A 21,381-nucleotide genomic window follows, 5' to 3' on the forward strand; every position below is an offset into this window, starting at 1 on the left:
GGGTCTTTTTTTTTTTATCTGGAAAAATATAATAATAATAATTATTATTATTACGAAACAGTAATTCACCCTGAACTATTCAAGTTTGAGGGTGTTTCCACCCGAACGGTTCAGGCAGTAGGAAGAACCTGTTGTGTTTTTTTTGGCCTCTCCTTTTGTTGCAGCCAGAGAAAACTTTAATTGTGATGTTGATTAGGTAGGTCCTTTGTCCTGAACAGGTTGGAAAAAAATGGATTATTTGATTATTTCATTATTATATCAACTGTAGCTCCACTTCCTGGTATACCTAGTAGATTATAAATTAGTACAACATATTGTTTTGCTTGTGTATGGGTGTGTGTTTTTGTGGTAATTACATTGTGTGTTGCACATGTTGTGTTACTTTTGGTGAGCGAGGGTTGGGTGTCTGAGTTGATAAGATCTTGTTGGTTCCTGGTAAGTAATAATCTGATCCATTGTATTCAAACCAATCAAGCAAGCCGAGGTATAAAATAATTGAAAAAAGAATATGCAGGGATCCACAGTACTGTCGACTTTTTTTTTTTCATTTCTATCCTTTCAACTCTGAACCAACATTAACTTTTAATGATACCACTTTTCTTCAGTGGATTAGCCCATTAATCACAACTGCAGGAAATAAAAAGCCTGCAGATATTCTGGCAGCAAAGTGGCAATTTATAAAGACCTTTAGCTGAGTAGCACAGTGGCCCATGTCTGGGATGACATTTACACTAATTGTAATGATTTGCAGTTTTAAATAAGAGGGGGTAGCTCATGGAGGGTTATGGCGTCTGGGTGAGGATAAGAAACACACACGGATATCATTTATTTGTTTGTCTGTTGTCATTTGCGTTGTTATGGAAGAGCGGGTTTTAGGGAATTGCAACATTCACAGCAAGATGGAAGGAAAAAGTTTGCTGGCATGTAAGAATATGTTTGATCAACGGTTTGTGTTCCAACGGTAGTTCCAGGATTTCTCTCAAGCAAACAAATGGAAGCTAAATGAAAGCTTGGGATTAGAAATGGACAGGTTGGAGTAGAATAGTGGTCACCAAAAATGTATATTAAATAAATGATCAGCAACAAAATCTATTTGTAGGTGTGTTCTTGATAAAGTACACTACAGACGGATTGGAATCATGAAGTCAATGCCTTTATTTTTGTTTTGAAAACATCAGGGTTTGATAGAATTGATTGAACAGTCCAGCTTTTACTCCCAGGTATTTACATCTGGACCACGAAGACAGGCTTACCACCCCATAATGTGCCAAGTAGACCGGCCATAGGAGCCGTTTAGGGCTGAAAACAACACGAAACACTAAAACTGTCTATTGGTGGGAAATAAACTATTGTCAATCTGAGAGAAGAAGCTAATTTGACCAAAAACTACAGAATATCCATTCATTCATTCATTTACCTCACGAGGGTCGTGGGATTGCTGGAGCCTATCCTAGCCCTCTTCAGGCGAGAGGCGGGGTACACCCTGGACTGATGGCCAGCCAATCACAGGGCACATATAGACAAACAACCATTCACACTCACATTCATACCTATGGACAGTTTGGAGTGGCCAATTAACCTAGCATGTTTTTGGAATGTGGGAGGAAACCGGAGTACCCGGAGAAAACCCACGCATCCATGGGGAGAACCTGCAAACTCCACACAGAGATGCCAAGTGGAGAATCCAACCCAGGTCTTCCCATCTCCTGAGTGTGTGGCCTACATGCTAACCACTCAGTCACCGTGCAGCCCCCAAATTAAACAGAAATATTACTTTTTATTTTTCACTTTCATATATTTTGACAAAGTATGAATAAAAGTAGGGTGGCACGGCGGTCGAGTGGTTAGCGCGCAGACCTCACAGCTAGGAGACCAGGGTTCAGTTCCACCCTGAGTTTGCATGTTCTCCCCGTGCATGCGTGGGTTTTCTCCGGGTCCTCCGGTTTCCTCCCACATTCCAAAAACATGCTAGGTTAATTGGCGACTCCAAATTGTCCATAGGTATGAATGTGAGTGTGAATGGTTGTTTGTCTATATGTGCCCTGTGATTGGCTGGCCACCAGTCCAGGGTGTACCCCGCCTCTCGCCCGAAGACAGCTGGGATAGGCTCCAGCACCCCCGTGACCCTCTTGAGGAAAACCGTTAGAGAATGAATGAATGAATGAATGGATAAAAGTATAGGAACATAACGCCCTTACCTCACATGACTGGATGCAATAAATGCTTTCAGGCGCTGGGTACCACTTCTTCATCCCTGTGCAGACGATGGTCTGGAAATCAAAGCAAAAAAATTAAACAAGTTGACTAATTCTGCTCCAAGAAATGTCATGGCGACACAGGAAACGCACAACAACAATGATTTCCCACAGCCCCGAACATGTTTTGGTTGCAGCAAAACAGGAGCTGATGGTGTAAACAAACATTTTTTTTCAAGGCCAGTAACAAGACAACGGCATTATCAAAGACACGTTACAGACTGGAAAACTTTCTGTTTGACTTGGAAGAAGTTTGCTTTGCAAACAGCTAAATATTCCCATTCCCATTTCAGGAAACATTCAAGTGCTGGAAAGGATGACTGTAACACCGGTTCAGCTTTACAGCACAGTTGTTGTTTTATTAGCTGTATTATCAAAAACGAGTAACACGTGTGAGTGTTTATTGAGCAGAAGTATTTGGAAGAAAGAGTAAGTCATCTCAGCGATGATAAAGAGGTGTCGGAGAAATATTTCTTTTCCAAGACTAAGTAAAATTCCCGGCGTAAATATTCTCAGTAATTTCATATTAATCCAGACAATAAAATGGAACATGTATGCTAGATCTGCTTTCCCCAGGGAGATCGAACTCATGGCACAGCTAGCCAAAATCATAGTAGTTGTGTTACATTCCACTGTTGGACTATTATAAGTATGAGTGAGTACTCGTGGTGTGACGAAAAGGCTCTGGAAGTACACAAGACAAAAAGGTTGGGAAACACTGCTGCAAGCAACCAAACCTCCATCCAACTATTTGACTTTGGCAAGGTCACATTCGCTGGCTGTCTGGCAGGCTAACCGACCACCCGAAAGGAAAAAAAAAAAGCAAAAAGTGGATCAGCGTTGACAAGACTCACTTAGAAGCTATTCATGAGATACGATACGTGTAACATGACACAACATTCCAGCAAAACATGGCTGTACTGCAAGTTTATTCGTGGTGGTGTTTGTCTTTCCTTAACCTTTTACTGCCTGGGCTTGAGAAGACAAATCTTATTTGAGAGTGCATTTACTGGATGTTGCTGTGAAAGTAAAAACTGGTTATTGTAGATTAACAAATTAGAGATAAATTATTCAACAATCTTGAAAGACTTCAAGTAAAAAGTATTGATATTTGAGATTTGTCTGCATCTGTATTTATTTGGTTGGAAATCAAAACCTAAGTTTGCAGTATTGGCCTGAATGTAAAAGCTGATTGTGTCGTCACAAAGCTTGCATGTGACAAAAAACAGATCCCGCCCTTACATTTTAAATTGGCCAATCGTTTTGTCAGGAATTCCCGAGGCAAGATGTTAGGAAGTTCGACATCATGGGTCGACCAAAAGGGAAAGCATCGTTGTTTACAATGGAACAACAAACAGTGGACGAACATAAATAGTGAAAATACTGCAATAAGTAATAAATACTCTAAATAAATACACCGTTCAGAGTCGTTGACGTTAGCTTCAAGCTAAGAGGTTTGTGTTATTTGTAGTTATTCATGGAATATGCTGGTTTTTGGAGCGTTTTCTTGTTTTTGACATTTGTCCGTTTCAGTCTGGGTTATCCAAAAGTGCAGCCTGGGGTCATTTGTGGGCCGCAGCTGCTTGTTTATGGCCCGTGCCACATTTTGGAAGTAAAATTAAACCCCCAGAAACAGCATCAATGGGGAAAACAGATAAAAAGACAAACAAGCTAAAATGTTGACACTAATAACGAGGGATGTCCAATATTGGTCTGAAAACCGATATGCCGATATGGTCCAACAGATGATCAGATGATACTGACATGTGTAACATGACATATATGTTGTATACAGAATGAAATACCGGTTTTCATGATCGGGTTAAAAAAAATCCGATATTGATATTGACCGATATCACGTTTTGATACTGATATCAGACATCCCTATTATAACACAAAGCTTTGTCTTTAAAAATGTATGTATATTTTTGTTTCATCCTGTTCACAGAATTTTTTAATACATACAAATGTTAAATTCCCACCCTCGGCCCTCTTTGTGTGGAGTTTGCATGTTCTCCCCGTGCATGTGTGGGTTTTCCTCCCACATTCCAAAAACATGCTAGGTTAATTGGCCACTCCAAATTGTCCATAGGTATGAATGTGAGTGTGAATGGTTGTTTGTCTATATGTGCCCTGGGATTGGCTGGCCAATAGTCCAGGGTGTACCCCGCCTCTCGCCCGACGACAGCTGGGATAGGCTCCAGCACCCCCGTAACCCTCGTGAGGATAAGTGGTAGAAAATGAATGAATGAATGTTAAATTCCCCCGGTACTGGGGTATTAGAGCACATTAAAAAGGTTATTAATAACTAAAATAGGATATATAATTATGTGTTATGCTTATCAGAACATCGTACGTGAATTATGAAGCGGTAAACCTCCTCCGTATCTGACCTAGCAATGTTTTGTATCTGTTTGTGTGTGTCATCTGTTCCACAAACTAGACTTGTCTTGATTTAATATTCCTATCCCATCCATAAAGACGGCTCAACCTGGAGCGGCACTTTGTTGTTCTGACCACCAGCTGGTCCAGTCAGTGCATTATTTATTGTGATTTATTAGTTCTTTGCCATTTGTCAGAGGATCGGCTTTCATAGCCGTCCAGATTGGTTACATGGCAACGCAGAAACAAAACAGACACTTTGCACAACCTGCTAATGGTTTACGAATTTCACTGCAGTTGACCCAACAACACCCTCACATCAGATGATTGGTAGCACGAAATAGGATCATGTACGCCTCCATTTTTTATTGGCTTCCCAGCATCTTCTCGACATTAAGTGGAACATTACGAAGTAGGTTTAGAGAAAAGTTACAATATTTGACATTTGACCTAGATATAAAATAATATTGAACAAAGTTCAATATTAAGTAAACGCGGACCTACGTAAACAGAAGTCCTCGGGAGCGCTTAGGAGTGTGACCAATCACAGCAGAGTGGCCGTGCCTGGAGGCATAATTTAAACAGACCGTTTTGTGTTGGAAGCAGGGAATCCATGAAAATGCTGCACAAAGAGGTGCAGAATCTGGAAGATCTAGAAAGCTTTCCATGCAGATTATCATGTGAAGTTGCTCCAAAGGAGTCCACAAGTCGATGCAAAGGGCCAGAAATTTGCATAATAGGTTCCCTCCCATTACCATATGTATATTTCAGCTTTGAAATATCTCAGCTTTGTGGTAAAATCGCTCTTTGAGATCTCGTTGTTCCTTGATCTTTTCCCTTCATTTTGAGTCTACCCTTGACATCATGCGATGTCTGTGGACTTTGGATTTTTCCACTCGGCCAGGACATCCTGGGGCATATGGCGGTTGTCTTGTTTTGCGATGTGTCATCGTGTTGCTCATCCATCGTTTTCAATTTTGGCAGTTAGCCTCAATCGTGCTATGATGGAATGCCAGTCACATTTATACTGTATACTGTATATCATTCATATCTGAATCTCACCTGTACTTTCATAGGGAGCATCCAATGTTTTAAAGAGCCAACTGTGGTGCCATTGGGTAAAACCACTGGGTCATGAAGAGACATATCTGGGGTCAAGAGGCAAGTAGGGTAGCAAACAGCACCTGCATGGAAAGACATAAATATTTAATATCAATATATATGCATATCTCAAAAGGTCATTCTCTCTACTTCCACTTGGGGGTAAAAATGACCACATACCAATTGTCATCATAAAAGTTATTAGGACTAATTTTGAGAGGAAACCAAGACCTCAAATTGTTCTGAGTAGTCTGCAAAATAGTGAGCTGGAAAATGTGTTCCTTGCTCCTAAAAAGCCTAGAAATGGGACATGTCTGTTTATATAACACCAAAAAGGCTGCCCACCAAAGGCTTCCGGTTTGTGGTGTTAATTATACTCACCAACATGCATGCCCTCAGCACAGCTGTACTCTACAGAGTTGAGTTGAGCGGGCGCAACGCAGGATCCATGGAGGCTGGGACACATGGTGAAATGTGCTGTCCAATGACCATCCTTAGAGCACTGAATCACACGCTGAAAGCCAGCAAAAGAAATCACTCATTTATGGCGGTTAATTGGTTCCAGGCCCAAACGTGATAAGTGAATTTCCACAAAGTAGGATTGCTTATTTATGAATTGAATATACAGTATATTAGTTAGAGCATAAAGAGCTTTTTATGGCCTTCTAAATGTGTTTTTTTTTTTTTTTTTTTTACATTATGGATGCGTGGGCTCAGAGTTGACTGTCAGGTTTCTGTGGATTACGGCAAACATGGAGTAGTCCATGTTTTTTGGGGGGGATTTTTTATTCGAGATTATTGTTGTAAAAAAAAAAAATCTGCAATAAAAGCTCTTATTCTGGGGAAGTCAGCCGCTTGTATGTCTAACTAACACCTGATGACCAGTGTAGAATAATTTGTCATTCAATGCGTCTTTTCAATACTTTATACTATTTGTATGTTATGCCTGAAAATGCTTCATTTAGACAAAAAATATGTAATTTGCTTAAATATGCATATATTTGAATAAGAATAATTACGTAATTGTTATTATTATCATATTATTGTATAAAGTGAAGCCATGAAAACGGTGAAGTGGCGAGGGAGGAGTGTACAGTCATTCTTTCACTTTACAAACAAATTGGAATCGCACTCCAGAAAAGACCTCCTTCAAGGTTTAAGTTCAAGATTTACGTGAAAAATTTTCTGCACCACTTTTGGACTCCAACTGCTAAGGCTAATTTGCTATACACAGTACTATACAGGAAAAACAATAGATGTGCTTTACTGTGGAAATCGTACATTTTCTGCCGCATCCGGGCACTGCAGAGTACAGAGGCTGTCGTAGTAGAAGCCATTGGTGCACAAATACATGCCCTGGAAAACATCAGGTAAAGCTGGACACGATACAGGCTCGCACGAGACATCCTCCCACTGGCCTCCCTCCTGGCACTCCAGCTTGAAGTATTTCCTGAAAACAACAGGAATGCGTGACAAATGTACATAAGATAAATGTTTTTGTTGCTTCAAGGAGGTTGGTAGGTCATAAACAATGCAGCCATTTTGTGTCAGATAGTCCAATTGCATAAACAAGTGATTCCCACATTACTTCTGGTTTGTAATCAGCCTTACAGTTTGTGAAACGCATTGAAATAATGATTAATAAATATTCAATTAATTTTCCCTATTTTTAGCCATAAATGATGTAGGACTTTGTGCGCTGAGTAGTTTGAAGGATGCACAGTGACACCATCTGCACAAAGATCATGTTGGAGGTCTTTGGAGCTGGTCTGTGGGTTGAATTTGACTGTTCTCGCCATCCTCGGCTTCTGCATATCTCAGGAACCGTACTAGAACTGTACCTGGTCTTCCATTTCCTCATTATGTTCCTCAGAGTGGAACCTGACAGCCTTTGTATCCTTCCCCTAGACCATGATGTTCAACAATCTTTGTTCTCAGGTCATGTGACAGTTGTTTTGCGGTGTAATGAGCCCATACCAAAAGTACCAAACCACTTACCTTGGTGTCTTCTTTTTGAAGCTCCCCAATACATAGAAACCTGGATTGCATTTGTAGCGACAGAGGGAGCCAACATCGTGGCTTGAGGCCAGGCACTCTGTTGTTAGCAGCTTTGCATTGAGGATGTTTGGGAGGTCTGAGCACTCGATTTTACAGTAGGCTTCTGGAAAAGACCACAGACCGTCCTCCAAACATACCAACCTGTCATTGTCGCCTGAGGAGAGATAAAAGCCAGAGAAAACAGAAGTGGAAGAAGGATAGACAGCCTTTGTATTTCCTCCCTGACACTCCAACTACACAAAACAATTGTTGTTTTTCTAACTTTGCTTTGATCCAAGTATCACAAGTATCGGAAGTACTGGTTAGAATTACAAATTGTCAAAATACTCCGTAAGACTTCCTAGAATATTATTCTAGGATGCTATTTGTTTATAATTAGGGGTGTCCGGTGTTGGCTTTGCCGATAAGTGATATGCCCATATTGTCTAACTTGCCAATTACCGACTTCGATATCAACCTATATCTGTAACATCGCATGTATTTTTCTTGAGTAAAATTGTAAAGTACCAATACTCTTAACTGAGTACAGTTGTTTTGCTGGGTACTCTACCCACCTCTGAGTAAATAATTCATGTATTACATATTTTATATACGAGTTCATTTGTGTTTCTTGTGGCTTGATTGACTTGTTTTGTGTGAAAAGATTGAATAGATTTTTAGTTAAATGCATTACTTTGTGCTCTATAGAGGAGTATTATTACTATGTACGTACTTAACTTATTTTGCGTTATGATGGGTAACCATCATAACGGGTACAAATGTACATAGATAAATGTACATTTGATGGGTAACCATCATAACGCAGACATTTTTTACAGGTCTTAATGGAAAATGATGGTGGTTATACCACAGAGCCTTGAGGCACACCACAGGTAAGGCGTCTGTGATGTGTCGGGATATTGATATCGGATATCGGTCCGATATCAGCAAAGTAATGACTTCATCTAAAATGTCGGCTATGGGCTCTCCAATATAGGCAGTCCCTTCCAGACTCCACTCCCACTTCTACCTAGCAATGGCCGAATCAAAAAAATCCAAAAAAGGCATCTAAGCAGAATGCAAGACCTGGAATGTACAAGTCCACCATGGTGGCACAGAACCTGGGACCAGCCAGACCAGCCCTATATATCACTCAATTTAATACAAATTCATTCATAACCTTTATGGGATTATTGTTTCTTAAAACATGATTAAGAGGGTACGAGGGTAAACTTACAAATCCTTACATTCCCCTCTCATTGCCCCCACTCAAACCCAGGGGAAAGTGAGTGTTGGGCACGAGGGGAATCCTAACATTCAAAAGTGATCATAAACCAATCTAATCTTGACATATACATTTATTTAGACTTGATTGCACAGATATAATCCAAATCTGATAGGATTGTACTTTGAAGTGGGGATGGTCTTGTGAAACACACCATGCTTTGGCTGATTCCGACTGCATCTGAATGTAGACCCAAAAACCACAAATTTAATTAATTCTGCACAATGTGTTTTCAGATCAGAAAAACTGGTCGTACTGCTGACTCTGCGGTGAAACTTGAGCCTTCCCTGTGGCTCCTGTGGATTGCCTTTGTTCATTCTGATGATATGTATAGAATCACCAAAGCAGGAAACAGGGCACAAAAATAAATAAGAATGATTATACACCGTAAAACCGTGAAATTAAATTAATTTTAAATACATATTTAATTTGTATTATGATAGAGTGTAGGTCCAAGGAAATCAGTCATTGGTAGCAACAAGGCAAAATAGCTGAAAGTTACTCTGGAGCTGACTGTAAATGTCCTTATTTCACGATATTCACTTCCATAGGCATTAGGTCAAAAACACAGAGGAAACATCCTAAAGTTGCAACCAATAATGATTCAAATGACAGCCAGCATTTCCTCCTTATGCAATCAAGGATTACAGTGAAGAAAATAAGTATTTGAACACCCTGCTATTTTGCTATTTCTCCCACTTAGAAATCATGGAGGGGTCTGAAATTTTCATCGTAGGTGCATGTCCACTGTGAGAGAGATAAACTAAAAAGAAAAATCCAGAAATCACAATGCATGATTTTTTAACAATTTATTTGTGTGATACAGCTGCAAATAAGTATTTGAACACCTGTGTATCATCTAGAATTCTGACCCTGAAAGACCTGTTAGTCTGCCCATTAGAAGTCCACCTGCACTCCATGTATCATCCTGAATCAGATGCACCTGTTTGAGGTCGTTAGCTGCATAAAGACACCTGTCCACCCCATACAATCAGTAAGACTTTAACTTGTAACATGGCGAAGACCAAAGAGCTGTCCAAAGACACCAGAGACAAAATTGTACACCTCCACAAGGCTGGAAAGGGCTACGGAGCAATTACCAAGCAGCTTGGTGAAAAAAGGTCCACTGTTGGAGCTATCATTAGAAAATGGAAGAAGCTAAACATGACGGTCAATCTCAATCGGAGTGGAGCCCCATGCAAGATATCACCTCGTGGGGTCTCAATGATTCTAAGAAAGGTGAGGAATCAGCCCAGAACTACACGACAGGACTTGGTCAATGACCTGAAAAGAGCTGGGACCACCGTTTCCAAGGTTACTGTAGGTAATACACTAAGACGTCATGATGTGAAATCATGCATGGCACGAAAGGTTCCCCTGCTTAAACCAGCACATGTCAAGGCCCGTCTTAAGTTTGCATATGACCATTTGGATGATACAGAGGAGTCATGGGAGAAAGTTTTATGGTCAGATGAGACCAAAATAGAACTTTTTGGTCATAATTCCAATAAGCGTGTTTGGAGGAAGAAGAATGAAGAGTACAATCCGAAGAACACCATCCCTACTGTGAAGCATGGGGGTGGTAGCATCATGCTTTGGGGGTGTTTTTCTGCACATGGGACAGGACGAGTGCACTGCATTAAAGAGAGGATGACTGGGGCCGTGTATTGTGAGATTTTGGGGAACAACCTCCTTCCCTCTGTCAGAGCATTGAAGATGGGTCGTGGCTGGGTCTTCCAACACGACAACGACCCGAAGCACACAGCCAGGAAAACCAAGGAGTGGCTCCGTAAGAAGCATATCAAGGTTCTAGCATGGCCCAGCCAGTCTCCAGACCTGAACCCAATCGAAAATCTTTGGAGGGAGCTCAAACTCCGTGTTTCTCAGCGACAGCCCAGAAACCTGACTGATCTAGAGAAGATCTGTGTGGAGGAGTGGGCCAAGATCCCTCCTGCAGTGTGTGCAAACCTGGTGAAAAACTACAGGAAACGTTTGACCTCTGTAATAGCAAACAAAGGCTACTGTACCAAATATTAACATTCATTTTCTCAGGTGTTCAAATACTTATTAGCAGCTGTATCACACAAATAAATTGTTAAAAAATCATGCATTGTGATTTCTGGATTTTTCTTTTTAGTTTATCTCTCTCACAGTGGACATGCACCTACGATGAAAATTTCAGACCCCTCCATGATTTCTAAGTGGGAGAAATAGCAAAATAGCAGGGTGTTCAAATACTTATTTTCTTCACTGTAACTGTTTCCACAAAATAGTACCCTGCAACTGATTGGGACCAGTAAGGACCAGGCTATTTTAAACCTACAACTTGAGACTTGACTCGAACTGTCTTATCTTGACTTGAGACTTGACTTGGACATGCACGCTTTTACTTGAGACTTGACTCGAACTGTCTTATCTCGACTTGAGACTTGACTTGGACATTCACGTTTTTACTTGAGACTTGACTCGAACTGTCTTATCTTGACTTGAGACCTAACTTGGACATGCACGTTTTTACGTGAGACTTGACTCGAACTGTCTTATCTCGACTTGGGACTTGACTTGGACATTCACGTTTTTACGTGAGACTTGACTCGAACTGTCTTATCTCGACTTGGGACTTGACTTGGACATTCACGTTTTTACTTGAGACTTGACTCGAACTTATCTTGACTTGGACATGCACGCTTTTACTTGAGACTTCACTCGAACTGTCTTACCTTGACTTGGACATTCACGTTTTTACTTGAGACTCAGCTCGAACTTTCTTACCTTGACTTGAGACTTAACTTGGACATGCACGTTTTTACTTGAGACTTGACTCGAACTTATCTTGACTTGGACATGCACGCTTTTACTTGAGACTTGACTCGAACTGTCTTACCTTGACTTGGACATTCACGTTTTTACTTGAGACTTAGCTCGAACGGTCTTATCTTGACTTGAGACTTAACTTGGACATGCACGTTTTTACTTGAGACTTGACTCGAACTTATCTTGACTTGGACATGCACGCTTTTACTTGAGACTTGACTCGAACTGTCTTACCTTGACTTGGACATGCACGCTTTTACTTGAGACTTGACTCCGACAAGCACGTTTTTACTTGAGACATGACTTAAGACTTACTTGAGACTTGCACAACACTGACTTTCTCCAACAACCTTGTTGATAAAGATGTGGACGAGTGTGTCTTTGTGTAGATAATACTGGCTTCTGACATTGTAATTGTCATATGTTTCAACTGCTGGCTGTGTAATTGTAATTATTAGATAAATGTTTGATGGATGTGGTACTTCATTTTGGTTGCTGCTTGTGTGTTACATGGGGGTGGCTTGCAGGCTCTGAAAGTACTGCAACAAGCCACAAGGCGGCGGAAGCAATGTTTTATTTGAGAAGGGATTTACTGTATTAGGCATTACTGTACTAGCGCTTTTCTAAATCCAGATCATCATATTTAATTTTAAAATTGATGATACAGTTGATGATTAGACTGTATTCTGCATTCTAACAAAACACCAGACAAAAGGAGACCCGTTGGGGGTTTACCTTGAAGTACGGCTGGCGTCCCACAAGTGAAGGAGCACTGTTTGCCAAAGGTGGTCCCCCAGGGACAGCTGAATATGGCATGGTAGACATGAGACTGATCAGGCAGACCGCAGTCTACAGGCTGACAGCTGACTACACGATCCCATAAACCATGAAAACACTCCATCTCCGTCTGTCTCTGGAAGAAGAGAGAGGAATAGAATAATGGTATTGCTCTCCACACAATAAAAGTAGTTATTGATATAACATGTCAGGGAACATGTGACAAATGTAAACGCTGGCTCGACACCTTCAAAAATCTTCACCAATTAAGGACTTTTTTCCATCTAATAAGTTCTCACATTGTCTATATCATCCATCCATCTTCTATACCACGTATCCTCACTAGGGTGGGGCTATGCTGGAGTCTATCCCAGCTGTCTTGGGGCGAGAGGCAGGGGTACACCCTGGACTGGTGGCCAGCCAATCACAGGGCACATATAGACAAACAACCATTCCCACCCACATTCATACCTGTGGCCAATTAACCTAGCATGTTTTTGAAATGAGGGAGGAAACCGTAGTACTCAGAGAAAATCCCAAGTGAAGAATCAAACCCAGGACTTCCCAATCTCCTGACTGTGACCTACAAGGCCTGCATACTAACCACTTGCAGCGTGCAGCCACCACTCTATGAAAATATTCCATCTCTGATGAGATGAAAATACTCTGGATTTTCAGTGAATGTGTTGAGTAAAATGGGTCCCCAGTCAAAGTAGTCAACTAACGCGATGGTTATTATGTCATTTCCAGCAAGAAATGTTTTCACTCAGAGTCTACCCCCATTGAATGCATCTATTAATGCCCAATCAAAGAAAAACAACGAATATGTAGAATACATAATTCCTGAATGCTACGTCAGCACTCCTTTTCTATGGCAAAGTCTAATTTGTTTATTTATTTTTATAAAAATATATATATAACCAATTCAAATGGATGAATTTTATTTGTCAAATTTCCTAGATTTGTTTCCTTGACAACTTGACGTAGACTTGCTCGTCTTGACCTGAGAGTCGCAGACCGACTTTGTCGCACGTCTGCTATTTTCCTGCATATCCACGTAAAGAGCAGCCATTTACACTAAAATAAGTAGTTTACCTTTTCATGGACGTACATAATACTCGGAAATGTCTGATGGACTTATGTCATTATTATCGATATTTCCTACATTGAATATAAAAGCCAGTAAGAAAATAGAACACTGTAAAAGAAAGAAAACAGTCACATTAGTCATTGTACCTGGTGGAGTGGGATTTGCTTCCCGTTGATGATGGTGATGCTGAAACCACGATGACACTGAACGGAGCAGAGAGACGACTCTCCTCCTCCTGCACACCTGCGACAATATGTTGAGATCTTATTTGTTTGCATGTTATTCATCTTTAATAGGAACCTACCTGACAAAGGCATGATCAATTTGGGGGGGGTGGCAGCTGTCCATCTGACATGTCTGCCTCAAGCAGCTATCGAAAGGACACAGGGCACAATTAGGGGCACAAGACAGAAAAAAACAACCACCAGTAAGAATCTATGCTAAGGAAAATAGTTAGTCAATGATATTCATATTGTATAATGTATTGTAAGTAGGTAGCTGTGGGAGAGCCCACCCTCTGATGCGCACCCGGTCTTGGCGAAGGTGCTGAAGTGGCAGGAGGTCCTCAAGGCCACGCCCCTGATTGCCACAGAAGGGGAGGAGAAGAGGAGGATAACAGACGCTGTCAGGAAGAAGGGCTGGGAGAGGTCATGGGTCACGTTAACCATCAAGGGGTTCCGATGGCATGAGAGGTTATGTGTGCCTGAGAGATGGAGGGAGTAAACATAATGTGGATCTTTGCTGTTAAACAGCTTTTCTTGCTGCTGCTGTTGTCGACTTATTTGTAATTCAACAATAAGCAGATCAATTCCAAAATACAAATGAGTACATAGACGTTAACAGCAGCCAAAGTACCTAATGAGTGATTCTTTCCAGTGGTATCCAAAAGCACAATGGTAGCTGTCCTGTGACAGTGCTCCCCACTCCATGATCCGTCTAAAGCCAGATAAACGATAACAGAGGCAGCCACTCCAGAATGGACAAATCCCACCTAAAATATAAGTGGAAACGTTACAAATGGTAATAATGCTGTATCTGCTTATTAGTATTATTAGTATGTCACAATATTTTTCATCATCTGTTTGTATGTTCTCCCAGAGCATGAGTGGGTTTTCTCCGGGTACTCTGGTTTTCTCCCACATTCCAAAAACATGCTGGGTTAATTGGCCACTCCAAATTGTCCATAGGTATGAATGTGAGTGTGAATGGTTGTTTGTCTATATGTGCCCTGGGATTGGCTGGCCACCAGTCCAGGGTGTACCCCGCCTCTCGCTCGCAGCTTTCTAATAAGATATTTTCCCCAATAGTAATATTTATAATATATTTGTTCATAAAAAAATTATTATTAGTGCCTTTCCGAATACTGTATTTGGGTTCAGCTCCACCCCTAATACAGAGCATACCAGTTCTGGAATACTTTCTAATATGCTTCTGCGTCTGTAAGTGATGTGCAACTGTAATAATACGATACTTGTGTAGTTTCTGTCCTTTGTGAAAGTGAAAATAGGCTGTCCATCAGCTGTCATCAAAACGTCATCAAAGGCCTTGTCCCCTCCTCACATCACAAAAGTGTCCATTTTAAAGACTGATTTCAGCTCAATTCTTCTTTACAATAAATTGCTTATTGAAAACGTTGCCTTACTCCAATTTCTTCTTAAGCTCCAACAATGTGAAATTAATTTCTTGTAGTTTTTCAACTGGTTTTCAAATTTTGATCAGCAGTGCATTCTGTATTTATTCATGAAACGGACATTGATTGTTAATTAATAGTCAGTATTTAGTCATGTCAACATGTTTACACACATGTACATATGCACACACTTACCTTCAACCAGAATGGATGTTCCAGGTCATTACTTATGTCTGAATTAGCTGTGCAAGGGAACCATGCATCAGTGGGAAGGTTGTCACTCACATCCATGTACTGGTACCTACAGAGCTTTATTAGAACATATGTGAGTGTGTAATTTGGCCAGGGCATTCATTGTCTACAACAGGGGTTCTAAAACTTTACCAACTCAGGGCCCACTTGAAAATCTAAAAAACGTCCACGGTCCACCTTTGTCCTATAAACAGGACATAGACAAAAGGTTGCATTCTCAGAGCATTTTTATTTTTATTTTTATTTTTATTTTTATTTTTATTTTTATTTTTATTTTTATTTTTATTTTTATTTTTATTTTTATTTTTATTTTTATTTTTATAAAAATAAGGGAGATAAAGGAAGCCCAAACTTTTAATCTAATTATTTCTCAAACTTTTCATAACTGCATTCAAGACTAGCATGATGACCAGAGAGCTACGTTCCAATCATAAACTGTATAAGATTCCTAAAATGTTGGCAGGTCAATAACACTCAGAAGGTTATTACTTAGGCCTATAAGTATTTATTTAAATCATGCAATAAATATTTTACAATAAAAATAATAATATTTGCAAAAATTAATTATATTTTTAATGGCCTCTCATGGCCCACCTGCAGTGCCACCACGGTCCACACTTTGGGAATCACTGGTGTACAAAAACAACTGTTATGATATTATATTATTATAATATAATATTATATTTTCCTTGTGGTTTATCCCTATACATACCTTTTTAAATGATGGTTCGCCGGTGGCCGCATGGGCGGGACAGTGATCAGGGTCTTGATGAGAAGCTGTAGCACTCGATGCCCACTGGTCTGTGTACCCCAAAGGTGTGAAATATCCACAATCCTGCACACTGGAGACCCGTTCAAACTCTTCGCACACACCGTCCCCTTCAAACACATAACACTGGCTAGGCTCACCTGTTGGAAAAAGAGAATAGGATAAGACGATTTATGAAAGAATACAAATCCAGATTTTCAAATCTGGCAGAACATTTCATCCAAATCTTTTTGTCAGTCAAGCAAATCTGAATAAATCTTGACTGTGTTTTTGTTGGCCACAACTGATGTTCGCCACGTCAACAGTACCATATCGGACTTTCTTTGTTGTCAACAGACACAAATATCCAAGGGCGTATTTTTGGGTCCACCATTTTTTTTAATAATTAGCATTTTTAAAAGGAGTCAGGGTAATTTGCATGCCTGTATTAGGAATACACTGTGATACTTTTACTGTGATTTACTTGGCATTGTTGCAGCTCTTAACTATTTACGCCGACTACTATAAAGAAAATATTTGCTATTTCGGTAATCCCAAGTATGCAGCGGAGATTGCTGGCCAATGATATAACTACAGAAAAAAAGATATTAATGCAAAATAATGCATATTTTGATTAAATGGAAATATTGTGATTATATTCAGGGGGCTTATATTGGTGAAATAGGTGTGTCCAAGTGATATGTATTGTTAGCTAGCTCATATTAACTTGTTTTCTGGCATTCTGGCACAGAAAAGGGAAATAAATGTGTTCATGTTTCACATAAGGATTGGGAATAATGGGAAAATTCCAAAAAGTGCAATTCTCCTTTGAGTTGGATAAGATAAGTATGATGAATACGGATTCTTTATATTGAAATAGTTTTGGAGTTAAGCTATACCACCCTGTGTTCATCCTGATTTTGTATTGCTTTGGAAACTACTTTCCTTGTACTCATCATTAATTTATTCTTAAGTATGTCAGCATTATTAATAATTCATACCCGCAATGGGAATTTTGGGAACTTCACCTGCACTGTCCAGTATTCCACTTTGTGGATAAAACCAATAAGACCAATAAGAGATCAGAGATGATCAAAGCCTTGTACATCACTGTTCATTGATTAGGGCTGCACGGCGGTCAAGTGGTTAGCACGCAGACATCACAGCTAGGAGACCAGGGTTCAATCCCACCCTCGGCCATCTCTGTGTGAAGTTTGCATGTTCTCCCCGTGCATGCGTGGGTTTTCTCCAGGTACTCCGGTTTCCCCCCCACATTCCAAAAACATGCTAGGTTAATTGGCCACTCCAAATTGTCCATAGGTATGAATGTGAGTGTGAATGGTTGTTTGTCTATATGTGCCCTGTGATTGGCTGGCGACCAGTCCAGGGTGTACCCCGCCTCTGGCCCGAAGACAGCTGGGGTAGGCTCCAGCACCCCCAAACCCTCGTCGTAAGATTTACTTATTTCCGCAAAATGCAATTTCCGGTGGAAGTAGAGGATGCAGTTCTTGTCAAGTAAATAATAGATTTTCTGAGTCCTAAAAATGAACCGTTTTTGGAGATATTGAAACAGGCAGCCCATAAACACTTCTTGACACTCACCAAGGCAGCTGAAGCCCTTTTCTTTGAGGCACTTTTTAGAACAGCCGTCTGCATCCAGCAGATTACCATCGTCACACTCCTCTGCCCTACAGAGACCAGACAATCGTCATCAGCTTTATCTTCGTGTACTCAACATTTACATGCTTGTCATCTGTTAAATGCACATACGTACCCATGAATGACGCCATCCCCGCAGTAGGGCTGACCGTGGGTGTAATAGAGAGACGGTGAGAGATCGCTGAGATGACCTTCTGTCTCAACCTGGATCATGTACTCATATTTTTCTCCCCTCTTTACTGTTCTGGTGAGAAGAAAATGTACTCATGCTTAGATTTGTGGTTACAGACTTACTTCGTTAACTGTAGAAAATATTGTAAACAATCCCCTCAATCTACCCAATATTGCCCAATCTCCGGGGCCACTGGGGAGTGTCTGTCCTTTTGGACAGATGAATTATTAGTAGATGTTAAAATATCTGCTGTTTGTTATCTTAAACTTGTATTGGTATTGTATATTTTCTTGGTAGCCTTTGAGTGTTAGGCTGCTGTGTGATGAATTCAATGTTGTGAGTGCTATATTTAGTTATTACTTCATTCCTTTCCCGATGGGTTGACAAGCTTCTTTTCAGTATTTTCATAGCTTATGATAGGCGTGGAGTTGTACATGTCACAATGTCTTTTTATGGCGTGGACGCATGTGGCTGGTACACCGATACATTATACCTTTAAATTTAGTGAGCATGGCTAAGACACCAGAATTTACATGTATGCATTTCGAATAGTTTTCCTCATGACAAACTATCATTGCTTTATGTGATACAGTCGGAATGACTGTATTCTCAGATCTGCACAATAACAACAACAACAGTGTTGTAATGTTTGAAATAGTAATTAAATAGATCGGTAATGTAACGTAATTGTAATAGTCACTGAATAGATCAGCCACTACTGGAAAACACAAACACATAGATAACTTAGTTTTGAACGGTATATTGACCTTAAAGTTGTGGTCATCATAGAGATATGATATCATGCAAGAATAATAATCACGTAATCGTCACCTGTCCGTGAATGTCTGCTGGGTCTGAGGCGATTGTGATTTGCTGATGAAAGGTGGCTGTCTATGAATCCGATACAGCAAAGGTCGGCAGCCTGAGCACAAAGGACTGCCAGGGCCAGAAGACAACATTGCGGCATCAATCTCCATCCTCTCGTCAAAGGTGTAGAGCTTGATGGCACCAATGGCAGCGTTGGAGTTGGAGTCGAGGCGCAGGGTGAAGGGCATGTCGCAGAAGACGTGCTGGGGTCCAAGGTTTATGCTTTTACCCGTGTCTGTAATCAGCTCAATGTCAGCTATGGCTGGATTACCTGAAAGGAGGTCAAAGAATAGTGCGGCATCAAATGTAATGAAACCCTGCATATCACCCTACAACACCACCACTTTGCCACATAAATTGCATTTAAAAGAAAACAAGACCAAATGTCACGTAAATAATAAAAAGTTTAACTGTATAAATAATGAATGAAAACTGAAATGAAAATAAGTGGTTGGGCCACCCTTAGCAGCAACTACTGCAATCAAGCGCTTGTGATAACTTGAGTGTCTGATAGCGCTCACTTATTATTAAAGTAGATGGAAATTGCCTGTGAATTCATACTGCATGACAATTCGGTACCTTTACACCACGAAAAAAGCAAGCCAAAGAGAGATAGGACTTAATAAGATATTTTTGTTGCTGTACTTTGCTGTAGTACTATAATATGTAGTATTATAATACTTACTTATTGAGATGTATGTGACCCAGAGGGTTAGAGTGTGTGGGACCAGAGGATGGAGGAACTTCAGTGTGAGGGTGCAGCCCTCTGGTTCAGGACACGGTGACGTCACATTGGTGTCATAAAGACTAAGTTCAGGACTCCACGCTTGGAGACTCGGTTCACATAACTGCTCCACATCAGGTTGGCCTAAAGTTGGAAAACACCACACAGAATTCAGATGGTTAAAGAGGACCCACTATGCTTATTTTTGGCCCTTTGTATTGATTTGTTGACTGCTATAGCGCAGCTACACACAGAAACCTGTCTTGATCTTCCAGAATTGACACCTATTCCGGCTGTATTCTGTTTTAATTTATTCCACCCACAGCCCTCTTCCGGGCACACCCACTCCGTGAAGCTAATGTAATATAAAGTCATGTCTCATCAGTGTAAGATTACTGATTCGACTAATAATAGTCCATATTATTTTTTAAAATGGGCAAGACCAAAGAGCTACCAAAGCTCAGGGAAAAGACTGTTTAATGATTACATGAATGAAATGTAACTTTTTTCCATCAGTTGCGTTGCATCCTGTTTATTCCTCAGGGCGTGGTCAGCACATGTACGTATATGCTAAAGGCTACTTTTATGAAACACAACAACACTTATCAGAACAAACAAAAGGACTCATCAGGTTTGACTGACCAATGGCTTCATCGGGTGCCCAGTAGCCAGACGTGTCACAGACGCGGGTCGAGGTGGCCTCGTAGGCGTATTGGTGAAAAACACCGTCCTTCTCGCATTCCTTACAGCTGACCCCAGACACATGGGAGTGGGAGCTAGCGGAAAAGAAAAACATACCATTGTCTCAAACTTCCACAACATCAGAAATGCTTGCTATTTATTGTTCATTAGCTCTTTTTTCTGCTCAACCTGTTAGTATAATAATGGAACCACATACAGTGCATGTACACCAGGGGTCTCAAACTCACTATATAACCATCATATATATAATATATACATTCTTGATCAAAATTTTAATTTGAAAAATCGCATTAATTTATATTTTATGTGCCATTCTTGTCAATCACCTGAAAAATTGTTTTGGTCATGCTTGATGCCAATGTTTCCAGGAGGCTGGTGGGAATGTTATTCCATGTCAGGAGTCAGGAAAGTCATGAAAGTCATATTTTTTATATATTTTTGTGAGAGCTATATCCATCCATACATCCATTTTCTATACCGCTTATCCTCATTAGGATGGGACTGGCCGCAGGGCACATATAGACAAACATAATTGTGAATCCTCCACACTGGGGGCTGTGTCGGGTATGCTGAGGGGGTGCCATCCTTGGGTCCCTTCGACCCGGCCGGCTGGGGGTTCCTCCCTTTTAATGTGGGGGTCTGCCCGTCTGTCGGAGTAGGGGGGCCTGGGTGCTGGTCCCCCGATGGCACGGCCTGCGGCTCCTCCCAATGTGGACGGCCCCAAAGGTGGCGTTTCCTTGATCCTCAGTGCCATGCCATGTCTCCCTACTGTGTGTGATTGTGTGTGTGTGGGTGTGTGTGTCTAGTCTGGAGGGTGGGATGGAGGGGCTTTCTTTGCAATAGTTTTTCCTTTTAATTGTGGTAATTGTTTTTAATTCTGTAAAGC

General features: G+C 40.7%; 1 protein-coding gene across 1 annotated transcript in view; it reads right to left on the reverse strand.

Moving 5' to 3' along the window:
* Window positions 1–21,381, reverse strand: part of pappa2 (pappalysin 2) — a 39,691-nt gene that overhangs the window by 6,411 nt on the left and 11,899 nt on the right. The window contains exons 9-25 of the mRNA XM_058086583.2: window positions 20,436–20,569; window positions 19,755–19,937; window positions 19,034–19,340; window positions 18,146–18,274; window positions 17,974–18,059; window positions 16,336–16,532; window positions 15,567–15,680; window positions 14,597–14,732; window positions 14,270–14,444; window positions 14,046–14,111; window positions 13,888–13,984; window positions 12,610–12,787; window positions 7,737–7,950; window positions 7,020–7,188; window positions 6,120–6,252; window positions 5,700–5,821; window positions 2,199–2,270 (exon numbers count right to left, since the gene is read on the reverse strand). Of these exons, the coding sequence (XP_057942566.2) occupies window positions 2,199–2,270; window positions 5,700–5,821; window positions 6,120–6,252; window positions 7,020–7,188; window positions 7,737–7,950; window positions 12,610–12,787; window positions 13,888–13,984; window positions 14,046–14,111; window positions 14,270–14,444; window positions 14,597–14,732; window positions 15,567–15,680; window positions 16,336–16,532; window positions 17,974–18,059; window positions 18,146–18,274; window positions 19,034–19,340; window positions 19,755–19,937; window positions 20,436–20,569 (2,512 nt within the window). The remainder of the gene's footprint in view (window positions 1–2,198; window positions 2,271–5,699; window positions 5,822–6,119; window positions 6,253–7,019; window positions 7,189–7,736; window positions 7,951–12,609; window positions 12,788–13,887; window positions 13,985–14,045; window positions 14,112–14,269; window positions 14,445–14,596; window positions 14,733–15,566; window positions 15,681–16,335; window positions 16,533–17,973; window positions 18,060–18,145; window positions 18,275–19,033; window positions 19,341–19,754; window positions 19,938–20,435; window positions 20,570–21,381) is intronic.

The sequence above is a fragment of the Doryrhamphus excisus genome, linkage group LG11 (assembly GCF_037039965.1).
Source record: "Doryrhamphus excisus strain RoL-2023G ecotype Guam linkage group LG11, RoL_Dexc_Guam_v1.1, whole genome shotgun sequence".
Lineage (NCBI taxonomy): Eukaryota > Metazoa > Chordata > Actinopteri > Syngnathiformes > Syngnathidae > Doryrhamphus > Doryrhamphus excisus.